General features: G+C 40.9%; 1 protein-coding gene and 1 long non-coding RNA gene across 4 annotated transcripts in view; one reads left to right on the plus strand and one right to left on the minus strand.

Annotated features, from left to right (window-relative positions):
* Positions 1 to 14910, plus strand: part of LOC110972149 (acetylcholine receptor subunit alpha) — a 32310-nt gene extending 17400 nt beyond the window's left edge. For all 3 annotated transcript variants that reach the window (XM_051959911.1, XM_051959913.1, XM_051959912.1), the window contains 6 exons: positions 6504 to 6699; positions 8423 to 8660; positions 9187 to 9410; positions 9492 to 9606; positions 11126 to 11250; positions 12175 to 14910. In XM_051959911.1, the coding sequence (XP_051815871.1) occupies positions 6504 to 6699; positions 8423 to 8660; positions 9187 to 9410; positions 9492 to 9606; positions 11126 to 11250; positions 12175 to 12303 (1027 nt within the window). In that variant the 3' untranslated portion in view covers positions 12304 to 14910. The remainder of the gene's footprint in view (positions 1 to 6503; positions 6700 to 8422; positions 8661 to 9186; positions 9411 to 9491; positions 9607 to 11125; positions 11251 to 12174) is intronic.
* On the minus strand, positions 248 to 5861 carry LOC127537504 (uncharacterized). The gene is made up of 6 exons (XR_007947201.1): positions 2147 to 5861; positions 1660 to 1704; positions 1488 to 1552; positions 1288 to 1396; positions 873 to 935; positions 248 to 780 (listed from the first exon to the last, which is right to left on the minus strand). It is a non-coding gene; the product is annotated as an uncharacterized LOC127537504 (long non-coding RNA).
* Positions 14911 to 16178: the final 1268 nt, after the last annotated feature.

Raw genomic sequence — 16178 nt, forward strand, 5'->3', positions numbered from 1 at the left:
CATGAGGAGTGGGCCAAAATACCTGTTGACAGCTGCAGAACGCTCATTGACAAATACAGAAATCGTTTAATTGCAGTGATTGCCTCAAAAGGTTGTGCAACAAAATATTAAGTTATGGGTACCATCATTTTTGTCCAGCCCTATTTCATTAGTTTGTTTTTTTAAATAATTATGTTAATCAACAATTCAAAAGTAATGGCTGATTTTGATTATTTAATTTTCAATAAATTTTTATTTATTGTTACTTTTGTGAGTTTCAAGTGATTTCAGTGAGAATTGTGGGTTTTTCCTTCTTTAACTGAGGGGTACCAACAATTTTGTCCACGTGTGTATGTTCTTGTGCTGCTGGAGCACCTAAATACCACCAACTACTACCCAAACTCTTGAGATCTACAGTGTAGTTCAAGTGAATTATTAAGTGCTCAATGAGAAAACAAAACATGAACACACAAAGTCACAACATGATCAAATGTTCTGTTATCCTTCAATTATTCATCTTTGTGACATTCACAATATGCCAAATAATTGTTTTCGTCCACTACTATGTCACAAAATTTCCACATCCTCAATGTTGTAGAATGTGAATTTGAAGACCTCCAGGATTTCTTCCCTTTCCTGCTCATCCATGTCTTTTTACTGCAGAGCAGCCTCAGCCTGTTCCTCCTCCCCCATGTGTAGAACATCAGGCAGGTCCACTCTGGCAGAGAAGAGTGTCTTATTGGCCTCAACCCACTCTGCTGCATGTCTGCAATCATGCAGAATACGCACTTCAACCGAGTCCTATAGAAAAGACAGAAATAAAAAATGTCTTTCTGTACCATAACTGCTGCACCAACAGTATCTGACCAATAGATACTGTGAGAAGAGCCTACCCCTTCCACTGGTGTGCTCACATCAGCAGGTCTGACTGAAACCTCAGCTTGCTGCTTTTCTTCCTGAAAATAAAAAAGATAAGTAAAAAGATCAGTTGTAATATTCAAGCCTGACCTCCAAAAAGAAGAAAAAGAAAAGATCCCATCAGGACCTGTTCAAGTAGTCCACCCTGACATTAGTCAGCTCAACAAATGTTAATTTTCAATCCAATCATGCATTATCTAGACACTGTTTATTTTTAGAGACAGCAGGTGTGACCTTAACTCATGAATGGCATATTCTTTAAAGACAGTCCACAATTGGAGTACAATTTGGAAAGAAGACTGTTGAAAAAATAGGGAAATAGAAATGCTGGTTTCCAACCTGAAACAAAAGAAAAACTCAAATGGGACTAAAACAAAATTAAAATCTTACCGTAGTAATGTCATCCACCCTTCTTTTCTTCAGCCTAAACACTGGTGACACCTCACCTCACAGGAGGGCTTTTGATGTATCTGTCCAGTGAGCGAACAGCTTTTCATGGCTTAAAAAAAAGATTAAACAATAAAAAATTGAATGACAGTGCTGTGCAACAACTTAAAGTCTATCAAATATAAAAGTATTTTTAGTATCACCTTTCAAGGTCAAAGTTTTCCATCAGGACGATACACCACCACTGCTGCAAAAGTGGCATGTCCATCTGAAAAATGAAGACCAACAAAAAAAACAAAAACTGGAATTATATGTCAGAATAAGTGTTTTGTTGATGTAATTTTGAGCTTACTTTGATTGAATGAATCAACTTACAATGGTAAAGTCATAGGGAGCATCCAATATGGTGTAAAGGGCATTCTAGGAATAAAACATAGTAAATTTAATTTAATGCTGATTTCTGCACACAAAATTTCACTAAATGTTTAGGAGTTTTTAAGTCCTTAGCTTTTCAGTCACTGTGATTATATGGGTGCTGAAGTGGTGTTTTACTACCATCTCCCTGTGTTCTCTCTGTTATTTATGTTTATCCATGGAGATGAGAAAATACAAACCTTTTCATACAGCTTTTCCCTCAACTAACGTTACTTGTCACCATGGTCTGCCTCTCAGGTGAAAAGCTCACTACTGTCACTACTACTTCCACTGTGTGACTGGACATGCAGCGTTTTCTTTTTGCATTTCTTTTCATTTATGCAGCGCATTAATGTATTTGCAGCTCGTATGTGTATATGCACGTCATTTTCCCCTGTCAGCCACCGTAATTTACACTTTCTGTGGATAATAAAAATCAACAACTCACCGTAAACGCCAAACGATACAGACGATCACTCGCGTGAAATGGCTTCTTCTTTTGATTTATTTAGCGGTTAGTAAACCAACTTCAGGTGCGTTACGGCCACCTATCGGACGCTTATGGTTACTTCCCGTCCTGACAGTGGAGACCATAGATATATACAAACACTAGATGGCTCATGAGCGCTGTCAGCCTATGGGGAGCAACGTCGCCACATGGCGGCCATCTTGGGACAGGGCTGCTCGATCACTCATAACATTAAAGTCAATGGAGCATGGATTTTAAAATCACTGTAGATTGCTCAATTTTCAACCGATTTTACAACAGCTTGGTTTGTTATAAACGTCAGAGATGTACTTCTTTTACTGCTTACATAAGAATAATTAAAACCATTGAATTTATATAATAATGAACACAGATATCAGCTTTATCCGCATTAATGGATGTAAATGTAATTTTATTATTTAGCATTGCACTTTTTTTATTACTATCAGCTTTCTAAAGCACAGATAAAAACAAAGCTCAACCAAAATCAATGCACAACAAACAGAGATGTTGTCTTTTCTTTTCATGAACCTGGTGCCTACATTACCCACAATGCATTTCGGCTGCAGGCTAACTAATCCAGGCATAGATGTATACAAACAATAAGTCTAAGGTCTCAATCAGAGTCTCTTAACAAGCAAATAAATACAACCACAACCACAAAGAATGTAATTTCGCCTAAAGATTCGGTTCTCAAAAAACGTTGGTCTCAGGAAAACCTAATAACTGAAAATGAGATTGTGAGTAACACCATCTTCAATGTGAGTAGCCAGGCAGAAAAGACACACAACTATGCCGCATTTTTGAAAACGAAAAGCTGCGATTTCGGAATTGAGCCTGAATCATAGCCACGTTAATAAGATTTGTAATAAACTAAACCGTTTGTAAATCAATCAAGAATTGAGCGAGTTATGAGTGTTAAAGTGAGGAAATCATCCACCTTACCATTGACTACAGTACAGTGCGCCAGAGCAGTCCCCTGTCCTAAGATGGCCGCCAAGTGACGACGCCGCCGACTCCGTCTCGAGACATCTAGCGTTTGTATATATCTATGGTGGAGGCGTCCTGACAGTGGAGGTCTGCACCGGAAGCGACCTCACAGTGGAGGTCTGCAGCCAGATGCCTCTCATTTTTTTGTGCAAAGACATGTTGCCTTTCTGGGCCGTAGAGGGAAGCGGCTTTTTAGGCATGGCCAAGACTTTTGATTCACGATACGTGGTACCAGGCCGCAAATATTTCAGTGATGTTGAAATACCAAAACTACATGCGGAGGTCCGTGAAAAAGTAGAAACGGAGCTCCACGCTATGAAACACTACGCAACCACCACAGACTTATGGTCGAGTCGCACAATGGACCCTTATCTTAGCCTTACAATTCATTATATTGACGATGAGTGGAAGTTGCGCAGCTAATGCCTGCAAACTTCGTATTTCCCGGACGATCATACGGGGGAGTTGATTGCCAAGGGACTGAGAGAGGCGCTGGACGCATGGGGACTTGACGAAAAGTTACAAGTCTGCATCACCACTGACAACGGTGCCAATGTTGTCAAAGCAGTGGGGCTCAATGATTGGACACGACTTCAGTGCTTCAGACATAGGCTTCAACTTGCTATTGGTAAGTTTATATTTTTCATAGATTAATAGCAAGCTACTGCCTGCTACCTATGGTAAAGCTGTCTTTTTTTTCCTCTGGGGTAATTCTCTCCTGTAGATTTGATAACACAGGTACAGTTGCGCTCATAAGTTTACATACCCTGGCAGAATTCCTGATTGGGTTTTGGGTAGTTTCTGTTGTCATTATGATTTGAAAAGAGTAAACACAATTGTTTGACAATAAATGGCTTCACAAAATCACTAACCATGAGTGAAAAGAAAGTTTTGAGTTATTATTTATATTCTCTGAAAGCTGGCCAAAAATTTAAAAATTCCACCAGGGTATGTAAACTTATGAGCACAACTGTATGATGTTACTGTCATCTCCTTAATATTTTGTTTGCTCTGGTGTTATACTATGCTTTTAATTAGATCCATGTCTTGGTGTAGGCCTGCTGTAGAATTTACAAGTGTTTTGTCATTAGGGCTGCTGGTCTAATAATTTATTTTTGTCTACTTTTTCAACAGAGTCGAGTGTCAAAGAGCCCCGGATTGAGCGGGCAGTTGGGGTCTGCAAGAAAATTGTAAGTGCATTTTCGTACACTCGTAAAAGAAAGAAAGCAATGGCCAAAGCCCAGGCTGAACTCCATCTGCCTCCTCACCGCCTCATCACAGAGACACCGACAAGATGGGGTTCACGGCAACAGATGATAGAACGAGTGCTGGAGCAGGAGAAGGCAATATCTCAGGTCCTAAAAGCAGAGAAAAAAACCAGGCATCTGGTACCTACTTGGCAGGACCTAGATGTCTTGGAGTCAGTGAATAAGGCCCTGAGTCCTCTGGTTGAATTCACTGATGCCCTGTCTAGTGAAGAATACATCAGCGTGTCCTACCTCAAACCTGTGCTTCATCTTTTGAATAACAGTGTTCTGTCTGCTGACGAGAATGACACAGAACTGACCAAGAATATGAAGAAGACCATCCTCCACTACTTAAATGAGAAGTACTCTGACCGTGGCACGGAGGACCTGTTAGATATTGCGTCCTTTGTGGATCCACGATTCAAGATGTCATACATTGCTGACAACCGAAAAGACTTACATAAAGACTAAGGCAGTGGCTGCAATCCAAGCCCTTTTGGAAAGAGAAAATCCAGCAGCATCCTCCACCGATTCACCTCCACATGCTGCCTGTGCAGATGAAGAAGTTGGACAACCTAGGAAAGTTAAGCGCACTCTGGGCAGCTTTTTCAAAAAGCCATCCATTCCTGGCCCAGCTGCTTTGGCTGACAGAGAGACCATTGATTTAGAAGTACAAAGTTACTTGCAGGCAATAGCTGTGGATGGAGAGGAAGACCCACTAGAGTGGTGGAAGCTGCATCAGGCCATTTTTCCAAGGGTGGCAAGCCTGGCTCGCAAGTACTTCTGCATCCCAGCCACCAGTGCCCCGTCTGAAAGGGCATTTAGTACTGGTGGTAATGTTGTTACATGCCACCGGGTGGCACTGAAGCCAGAGAATGTGGACAGGCTTGTTTTCCTGGCCATAAACCTATCATAAACTAAATGCTGCTCACTGTTTGATTTAGTGCGCACATACGCACAGATGTTGCAATTGTTAATCTTTGTTTACAGAGAAGAAAGCTATGGAACTTGAAATCCGTAACATCATAGGTGGCAAAATTGTAGTGTGCCACTAATCTGCACTAATCTTGTTTACGGCTTGTATTCAGTCCAATTCTCAAGTTTATTGTTGATTTTGCGCTTCATTTTAAGTACTTTGTGTTTTCTATGTTTGCAAAAGTTACCTATGCTTGAAGTTTTTATTTAAATATCAGTGTGTTTATATTTTGTGTTATTTAAGAAAATTTAAAGCAGTACTTTGCACCACTGTGACATCTAAATTTACTATTTAATTTATATTGCTTTATTTCATACTGCTTCAGTTACTCTCAGGTTCAGTGAACGTTTTCTGATGTCTTTTATAATTGCAGTTTTTGCACTATAAATGTTATTATAAGTAACATTTCTGGCTTTTTCAGTTAATAGTTTCACAAACAACTTCCGAATGCCTTCAGTTAATCTTTGTATACAGAGGGAAAAAAATACAGAAAAAAAATCCTTTACATGCGTAAGTGACAAAATTGTTTTGTGCTAATTTGCACTAAAGTTTTGTTTACAAGCTTGTGTTCAGAGTTACCTAAGTTGAATGTTGATTTTGCACTCCATTTTAAGTAATTTGTAGTTTGTATGTTTGCAAAAGTTACCCGTTGCAAGTTTCATTTAAATATTAGCATTTTTACATTTTCTGTTGTTTAAAAAAAAGCGGCGCATTTTGCACTACAGTGACATTTCATTTTAATATGTGTCTTATTATTGCCTTGTTTTATACTGCTTCAATTCACAAGTTCAGTTGTTTTCTATTACATCTTTTATAATTGCTCTTTTTTCACAATAAATGTTATTGAAGTAACATTCTTGGCTGTTTTATATTAATAGTTTAGAAAACAACTTCCCGATGATCTCACTGGAGGCATTTTGGTCTCATTAGGAAACAAAATTTAAAAAACACAGTATACCGCAATATCTACCGTCTACCGTCTATGGTTCAAGTTATACCGCAATATAAATTTTAGGCCATATCGTCCACCCCTAGTCGCAGCACATTTGCTTCTCTTTCCTGGTTCTGTCCATTTATCTTTCTGTGTCTCTCTTCTCCTGTCCAGCGCCGACGGAGACTTCGCCATCATCCATGAAACCAAAGTTCTGCTGGAACACACCGGGATGATCACCTGGAACCCACCGGCCATCTTCAAGAGCTACTGCGAGATCATCGTCCTCCACTTCCCCTTTGACCTGCAGAACTGCAGCATGAAACTGGGAACGTGGACGTATGACGGTCTGCTGGTGGTCATCAACCCCGTCAGTGGAAAGTTCAACCACAAATGTTCTATTAGGGTTTCTACTGTCAGAAAGAAATGTTCTACCAGGGTTTAAACAAACAGAAATGTTCTAACTGGGTTTAAACTGACAGAAAGAAATGTTCCATGAGGGTTTAAACTTACTGGAAATGTTCTATGAGGGTTTAAACTTACTGGAAGTGTTCTATGAGGGTTTAAACTTACTGGAAATGTTTATCAGGGTTTAAGCTGACTGGAAATTGGACCAGAATGACTCCAATCCTTTTAAATGACAAAAATGACTCAAAAACTGTATAAAATGACAAAAAAAAAAAAAATCCCAAATGAAAAATTGGTTTAGGCTGGTTTTTGAAGGTTTTGGAGTTGTCTTAAGGTAGCTTCTGGACACATTTTAGACTGATTTTTAGACTGGGTTTTGGACTTTATAACTGTTTGATTTTGAAGTGGCTTGAACAGAACTTACACTGGTTTTGGACTGGTTTTATGCTGGTTTTGGACTGGTTTTGGACCATGCTCAGACCGGTCTTTGAACGTATTTCAGACTGGTTTTGAACTGGTTGTCCACCTGATTTTGGATACGTTTTTGGACTTGTTTTGGACTGGGTTTTAGCTGTTACTGGACTGGGTTTAGACCGGTCTTTAAACATGGTTTAGACTGGTTTTGGACTGGTTTTAGGCTGATACTGGAGTGGTTTAGGCCTGGCTTTAGACCTGTCTTAGACTTGTTTTGGACTTGGTTTAGGCCTGACTTTTGAATGGTTTTGAGGTGATATTAAGCCGGGTTCTGGCCAGAGTTTGGACCTGGTTCCACACTGGGCTTTGGACTGGTTTTGGACTTCATTATAATTTGATTTTGGACTTGTTTTGGACTAAATTTAGACAGTTTTTGGACATGTTGTTGGACTGGGTTTGGGCTAGAGTTTTTACGCATTTTAGACTGGTTTTAGACTGGATTTAGCCTGTTTCTAAGTGGTTTTGGACTGGGGTGTGTTAAGTGGTTTTGGACCTGGTTTTCCACTTGATGTTGGACTTGGTTTTAGACATTATTCTAATTTGGTTTTGAACTGATTTTGGACTAGATGTAGACTGGTTCTGGACTGGTTTTGGAGTCAATTTAAGGTGTTTTTTTGTACTTTTTGGACATTGCTTTAATCTGGTTTGGGATTCTATTGGACTGCTTTCAGACTGTTTGTTGGACTTGTATTGGACTTGGTTTTTCACAAGGTTTTGGATTGGTTTTAGACTGGGTTTGGACTTGAGTTTGACCTGTTTTAGACTGGTTTTGGACTTGATAATGGACTGGGTTTAGACTTGAGTTTGACCTGTTTTAGACTGGTTTTGGACTGGTATTGGGCTGGGTTTAGGCTGTTTGTAACTAGTTTTGGACTGGAATTTGTTGCTTTGCACTCAAAAACCTTTAGTGCAGATTTGGCCAAGCTGGAACCAGAACAACAGAGAGGTAGATTTTCTTGTCTCAAACAGTAAAAGAAACATTTCACTGCTGTGTTTGTGTTTTACTTGAGGTTTATACCTGTCTTCAGTTTGTCTAAATATCTGTGGATCTTTATGTCGGTACTTTAGTTCAGGTTGTACGTTTCTACCATCGTTGAGGTTTGTTGAGTATCTGTGGATCTTTATGTTAGTACTTTAGTTCAGGTTGTACATTTCTACCATCTTTGAGGTTTATTGAGTCTCTGTGGATCTTCATGTTGGTGTTGTTCCAGGACAGCGACCGTCCTGACCTCAGTAACTTCATGGAGTCTGGTGAGTGGGTTCTAAAGGACTACCGGAGCTGGAAGCATTGGGTTTACTACACCTGCTGCCCCGACACGCCCTACCTGGACATCACCTACCACTTCCTGATGCTGAGGCTGCCGCTCTACTTCATCGTCAACGTCATTATCCCCTGCATGCTGTTCTCTTTCCTGACTGGACTCGTCTTCTACCTGCCCACCGACTCCGGTAGCTGCAAGATGTTCTTTACACCTTAGTTTAGATTTACAGCGGTACAAAGTTATTCTTTGACTACATTTGACCACAAAATCAGACTATAATTATTGTATTTAAATCAGCTGGAAACATCATTATTTTTCCAGTTTTATAAATTATAGATAATATTGTTAAAATGTTAAATAATTACTAGAGAGAAAAATTGAAAAATGTAAATAAAACTTTTTTATTATCAGATTTTGCCCATTTTGTTAAAAAATTAAATTACAGATAATATATCGTAAAGTCATGTCATTTTTTTCATTTACACACTGATTGTTCACCATTTCAAAAATTAAAAATAAAAATAATAAACAGGCCAAAACTGTAAATACTGTCAACAGGAAAAATCTGCATTTTTCTAAATAGTAATTCATTGGTTTTACAGCATCTGACCAAGAATTGATACTTTTCACTGAAATGAAGTCAGCAAAAATCTTATTATATGTGTCAGATATATCACTTAGTATTAAGGATAAACTGGTTTACCTGTGTCCAGGTGAGAAGATGACCCTGTCCATCTCCGTCCTGCTGTCCCTCACCGTCTTCCTGCTGGTCATCGTGGAGCTCATCCCCTCCACCTCCAGCGCCGTGCCCCTCATAGGGAAGTACATGCTCTTCACCATGGTCTTCGTCATCGCCTCCATCATCATCACCGTCATCGTCATCAACACCCACCACCGCTCGCCCAGCACCCACACCATGCCGGCCTGGATACGCAAGGTTCATCTTCTTCCTTCACCTGCACGCTTCTGCTGCCGTTTCACAGGAGCTTAACCAGAACCTCCTCCATCCTTCCTCCAGGTCTTCATTGAGACCATCCCCAACATGATGTTCTTCTCCACCATGAAGCGTCCCAGCCAGGAGATCCGCCAGAAGAGGCTTTACCCCACCGACATGGACATCTCCGACATCTCAGGTAAGAAACAAACAGAATGTCTGATTATTTACTCTGCTGTAGAAAGATGTTCCACCATCAGCAGTAGAAGATGTTCCACCATCATCTGTAGAAGATGTTCCACCATCATCTGTAGAAGATGTTTCACCATCATCTGTAGAAGATGTTTCACCATCATCTGTAGAAGATGTTCCACCATCAGCTGTAGAAGATGTTCCACCATCAGCTGTAGATGTTCCACCATCATCTGTAGAAGATGTTCCACCGTCATCTGTAGAAGATGTTCCACCGTCATCTGTAGAAGATGTTCCACCGTCATCTGTAGAAGATGTTTCACGGTCATCTGTAGAAGATGTTCCACCATCATCTGGAGAAGATGTTCCACCATCATCTGGAGAAGATGTTCCACCATCATCTGGAGAAGATGTTCCGCCATCATCTGGAGATGTTCCACCATCATCTGTATAAAGATGTTCCACCATCATCTGTAGAAGATGTTCCACCATCATCTGTAGAAGATGTTCCACCGTCATCTGGAAAAGATGTTCCTCCATCATCTGTAGAAGATGTTCCACCATCAGCTGTAGATGTTCCACCATCATCTGCAGAAGATGTTTCACCATCATCTGTAGAAGATGTTCCACCGTCATCTGTATAAAGATGTTCCACCATCAGCTGTAGATGTTCCACCATCATCTGTAGAAGATGTTTCACCGTCATCTGTAGAAGATGTTTCACCATCATCTGTAGAAGATGTTCCACCGTCATCTGTAGAAGATGTTTCACCGTCATCTGTAGAAGATGTTCCACCATCATCTGTAGAAGATGTTCCGCCATCATCTGGAGATGTTCCACCATCATCTGTATAAAGATGTTCCACCATCATCTGTAGAAGATGTTCCACCGTCATCTGTAAAAAATGTTTCACCATCAGCTGTAGAAGATGTTCCACCATCATCTGTATAAAGATGTTCCACCATCATCTGTAGATGTTCCACCATCATCTCTAGAAGATGTTTCACCATCAGCCGTAGAAGACGTTGTCCATGACTCAAAATGTGTCTAATATGAATTAAAATTGTCCAAAATGACTCAAAATTGTCCAGAATTGGTTCAAATTTGTCAAAAAATGTCTCAGAATTTGTATATATGACCCAAAAGTCTTATAAAATTAGTGTAATTTGTCTGATTTGAGCTAAAAAATGTCCAAAATGACTCAAAATGTGACAGGGAGCTAAAAATTGTCCAAGATGATTTATAATTTGTCTAAAATGAGTCCAAGCTTCCTCAGAAGTTAAATTCCGAACTAATGTCTCCTCGTCCTGTAGACGTTTTTCGCTCTCCATGTTTCCAGACTTTTCCTCTCCACTCTGCTCATCATCAGTAGAAAGATGTTTCTCCAATAACTTCTCCTCTGTTCACTGTTTCTGAGCCATGCTGCATTTATTTGATTGGAAACACTGCCTGCAGTTCAACCTGCAACACCAATTCCTCCAGTTCCCTCTGAATCTGATTTTCAGTGGTCCTGGTTCCTCCTCAGGTAACCCGACACCGACCAGCGTCACCTATCAGTCTCCCATATCCAAGAACCCGGACGTTCGCAGCGCCATCGAAGGAGTCAAGTACATCGCTGAGACCATGAAGTCAGATGAGGAATCCAACAACGTAAGGAGATGAAACACACAAGACACAAACAGTTCAGGTTTACAAACAAGTTTAACACCTGCTGTTACTGCGGTCGGCTAGCGAAACATCTCATCAAACCCATAAAATCACCACCTCAACTTCTTTCTCACTTTGTTTTGGTGCACCAGTGTCCAAGTTTTAAAAGTTGTGGGGTGTCAGTATCCAGGTTTTTGACGTGTTAGTGCATCGTTTTCCAGCTTTTGATATTTTGTGGGTAAGTTTCCAGGTTTTGGACATTTTAATGCACCAATATCCAGATTTTTTTTTTTACATTTTGGGGTATCAGTATCCAGTTTTTTTGACATTTTGGCGTATGAGTATCCAGGCTTTGGATGTTTTGGGGTGTCAGTATCCAGATGTTTTGGCATTTTGGGGTATCATCATCCAGGCTGTTGATGTTTGAGCACCAGGATCCAGGTTTTTGATGTTTTGTAGCATCAGTTTCTAGGTTTTTGATGAAATAGACATAAGTTTTCCATGTTTTTGATGATTTCGGATGTTAGTATCCAGGATGTTGATTTTGTAGGGCATCAGTATTCAGGTTTCTGATGTTTTGTACAGTTAGTACCTGAGTTTTTGGTGTTTTGGTGCTAGGATTTCTGGGTTCGTGATGTTTTAGGGCATCAATGACCAGGTTGTTGTTGTTTGGGGACATCAGTATCCAGGTTTCTGACATCTTTGTGCGTTAATATCCAGGTTTTTATTCCGATTCCAGTTTTTAGTTCCAATTACATACATACATACATACATACATACAGATGTTTTGATGTTGTAGGGCATGAATTTGCAGCCATAAACATCTACAGAGAGGAAAAAGCAATAAAAGGATAATATCATACCTGCTGTTATTGCTGTCAGCAGTAGGTCATTAAATATTTTCCATCTCATCTTGTCTCGTTCCAGGCGGCGGAAGAGTGGAAGTTCGTTGCCATGGTGCTGGACCACATCCTTCTCTGTGTTTTTATGGCTGTTTGCATCATTGGGACCGTCGCCGTCTTCGCCGGGAGGCTCATCGAGCTCAACATGCTGTAAACCGTGAAGGACGGATCAGAGAAAAGTGTTTTTCAGTGGACTGGTTCAGGTTTGTTGTCTCAGACAGAGAGATGAAGGCTGAGCTGATATTTAAAGATGGAGAGTGCTTTCAGTCGTGTCGTCTCCGAGTTTGTCGTTTTGTGTTGTTGCTGAAATGGCAGTAAAAGAAACGTGGAGGCGTCTCAGAGACACTGTGAGGTGCGAGTCTTACTTGAAGCTATTCTTGTCACAAACACTTTTTCTGTTGTTTGTCGTTTCTGTACAGTTTGTGAAGCTGCCGTCGCTCTGCTGAGTTTCTCTTCTGACTCGCAGGATTGTGTTCTGTTGTTTTTTGGCAGCTTGATTTGAGGTTTGGGTCACATATTCTCTAAGTGTTGAATGTTTTCTGAGTGCAGGCGAGACATTTTCCTGTCAGGAAGTTTGATTGATTGGTTTCGTCTGACACTTATCTGACGTTTTATTTCAAGTCTTTTCTACTTTGAGTACTATTCATGGGAGAGTTGCAGGATTAGATTTGATTGATTTTCAACCACTGTGAAGGTTTGAAGTGGTCTGAAAACATCTAGTCTGTGGAGTTACTGCTGGATGTTGAAGCAATGAAGCTTCTTACAGTTTAACAGCGAGGACACCACGGTGGAAGATCACTGAAAGTCTGAATGATTGCAGATTTACAGGAAATCTTCAGATATCTTGCTGGAATATTCCTTTTCTTCATCTGGTCGACCAGGATTCTGGTTCATCCTCAGACCTTCATGATGCATCCAGAAATGTCTTCAATATACAGCCCCATATCATCATACTGCCACCTCCGTGCTTCACTGTCAGGACCATGCATCCACTGTGGTAGTCCTGGTCAGGTTCTCACCAAACATCTGGACTCCATCTGAGCCCAACTCATTGATCTTCATCTGACCAAAGAACGTTCTCCAGCATCCATCCAGCTTCTTCTCGAGTTCTTCAGCAAACTTTCATCTGGAAGTTTAGTTATGAGCAGCAACCAGGATTTTTTGGGGGTAATCTTTGACAAATCGTAAGTAATTTTTGGATAGTCTGTACCTCATTTTGGATTTATTTTGACTCGTCTAGTTCAATTTGGCCCTGTGACAGACTGGCGACCTGTCCAGGGTGTCCCCTGCCTTCGCCCGAGTCAGCTGGGATAGACTCCAGCACCCCCCATGACCCTAATGAGGATGGAGCGGTGTATAGAGGATGGATGGATGGATAGTTCAATTTGTTTTGGTCATTTTGGATAAATTGGGAATAATTTTGGACAAAATTTAAGTTTGTAATGGTCAGATGTTGAGTCATTCTGGACGAGATTCAAGTAATTTTGGCCAAATTTTAGAATTTGTGACGATTTTGAGTTATTTTGGACTTTCTGGTTTTGATTTTGTTTTTATGTAGGAACTCCCACCTCCATGCTTCACTGTCAGGACGATGCGTTCACTGAAGTAGTTCCTTCTAAGAGAGGCTAAAATGACCACAAGGAGGCACAAAATGATGACATGGCACAAAAGAGGGCCACACATTCACACAAAAAGCCTCCATGCTTCACTGTCAGGACCATACATCCACTGTGGTAGTCCTGGTGAGGTTCTCACCAAACATCTGGACTCCATCTGAGCCCAACTCAGTTATCCATCCATCCATCCATCCATCCATCCATCCATCCTCTATACACCACTTTATCCTCACTAGGGTCATGGGGGGTGCTGGAGTCTATCCCAGCTGACTCAGGCGAAGGCAGGGGACACCCTGGACAGGTCACCAGTCTGTCACAGGGCTACATATACAGACACACAATCACACTCACATTCACACCTACGGACAATTTAGAGTAACCAATTAACCTCAGCATGTTTTTGGACTGTGGGAGGAAGCCGGAGTACCCGGAGAAAACCCACGCATGTACAGGGAGAACATGCAAACTCCATGCAGAAAGATCCCAGGCCGGGATTTGAACCGGGGATCTTCTTGCTGCAAGGCAAAATGCTAACCACTACTCCACTGTGCAGCCCCAACTCAGTTATCTTGGTCTCAAAATTTCTAGATTGTTAAAGTAGTTCACTGTCCGTGGAGTCATTTTAAGAACCCTGATTAGTGGTACTATGACTCTGTCGAGTCTCTCAGTCAGACTTTCTCTTCCTCTGTTCAGTTCTTCTCCATGTAGAGCCATGATGCAGACATAGATAGACCCAGTCCATAGGTCCAGGACTGAGAAGGTTCTGTTGTTCTCAGCTCATTTTAGAACCATGTTCATCAGTCAGACTGGTTGGAATCACAGGTTTTCTCCCGTCTGTTGTGTACTTTTTGTGTGTTGACTGTTTTCCAGCAGTAACTCCGCAGTACTTCAGCATCATAATAGTATATTTAAGAAGTTCAGCTGGAATTGTGCAAATAAAACTAAATACTTCAGCTGCTGTGTTGCTGTTTCAGTGAGCTGAGGGCGACTTGATTTATTTTGCAGCCGTGATTCCTTGAATTAAGACTTCTAATTCAGTGTAATGATGCAGTAAACTCATTCTGCTGTGATCATTTCTTGATTTTTATTTGCAGTTGTGTAGATGTGGAACAGAGTGAAAAATAAAACTCATATCAACACACTGATTTTGTGTCTTTTGAGTTTTTAAAGTAAAATTTTTATCCACAAATCAGACTGTATACTAACAGGTTATATCCCAAAACCTCTCTGTTCTCTTCATGTTTTTTAAATAAGTGTCTCATTGGGGGATCCTCCAAAAGATTCTCCATTTTACAGAAGTTAGAAATCTGATCTAAGCTCTGATTAGTAAACAAATGCACACAGAACTTACGTCACTTTCTGAGGATCAGGGGCCTCATTTATAAAACTTGCGTACGCACAAAACAGGGCTAGAAAGTGGCGTATGTCACTTTCTATGCAAAGGTTGTGATTTCTAAAAACAAACTTGGTGTGAGAATGTGCGCACCGGTGCACCAACTTTGATGCTTGCTTAAGCACATTTTGGAGACAGAGGGAACGGCAGTGCCAGAGGGTGAAGTGGTGAATTGAAACCAGATTGATCTCAAACCTTTATTTTTATCACATATTAGACTTGTAGAGCCGGATAATCATAAACCCTCATTGTTGTAGATGTTCATATAGTGCGCCATTCGGCCGACGACTGTATTTGCAGAAATATGTTCATATATCAACAGGAGCGGATTGAACGTTATTTCATTCGGTCGTTTGACCGAAGGGCCGGTCCACATCTGGGGCCGGTGCGGTGATCTTTATTAAATAATTTTGTTTATTGATTACCTGGTGCCTGTATGGCTCATCGGGTTATGCAGGTGACCCATTTGCAGAGACTAGTCTCTGACACAGCGGCCCAGGTTCAATTCCTGCCTGTGGCCCTTTTATGCATGTCTTCCCCCTACTCTTCTCCCCATTTTCTGTCACTCTTCACTGCAACTATCACAGTAAAAAGGCAAAAAAAGTAAAGAATTTTATTATTTGTCCATATGCGGTCGAATGGGATGAGCGTCCAACCATTAATCAGCCCTGTACAGACACACATGCTTCACACCACAACCACGCTCAGTGCAGGGAAAAGACTGCAGGGGGCGCTGTGTAAAATGCCGTGGATCAGCAGCTTATTTATATACAGATACATTCATGAGTTACTTTGCATTGACCATTCATGGTAAAATGTGGGTGTGTTGTGGGCGGAATGTGAGGTGGATCCACCTGTGCAATCTTCCAGCTGGTGTGTGATTTATCAAGAAATTGTGTGCAGCTGTGCTTACGCACAGTTTTATAAATCAGGGGCGAAGGGCATACGCCCTTTTCAGATTTTCGGCGTACGCAAACTTTAGTATGGATCCTACGCAATGTTTTATAAATGAGGCCCCAG

Source organism: Acanthochromis polyacanthus, chromosome 15, assembly GCF_021347895.1.
Source record: "Acanthochromis polyacanthus isolate Apoly-LR-REF ecotype Palm Island chromosome 15, KAUST_Apoly_ChrSc, whole genome shotgun sequence".
Lineage (NCBI taxonomy): Eukaryota > Metazoa > Chordata > Actinopteri > Pomacentridae > Acanthochromis > Acanthochromis polyacanthus.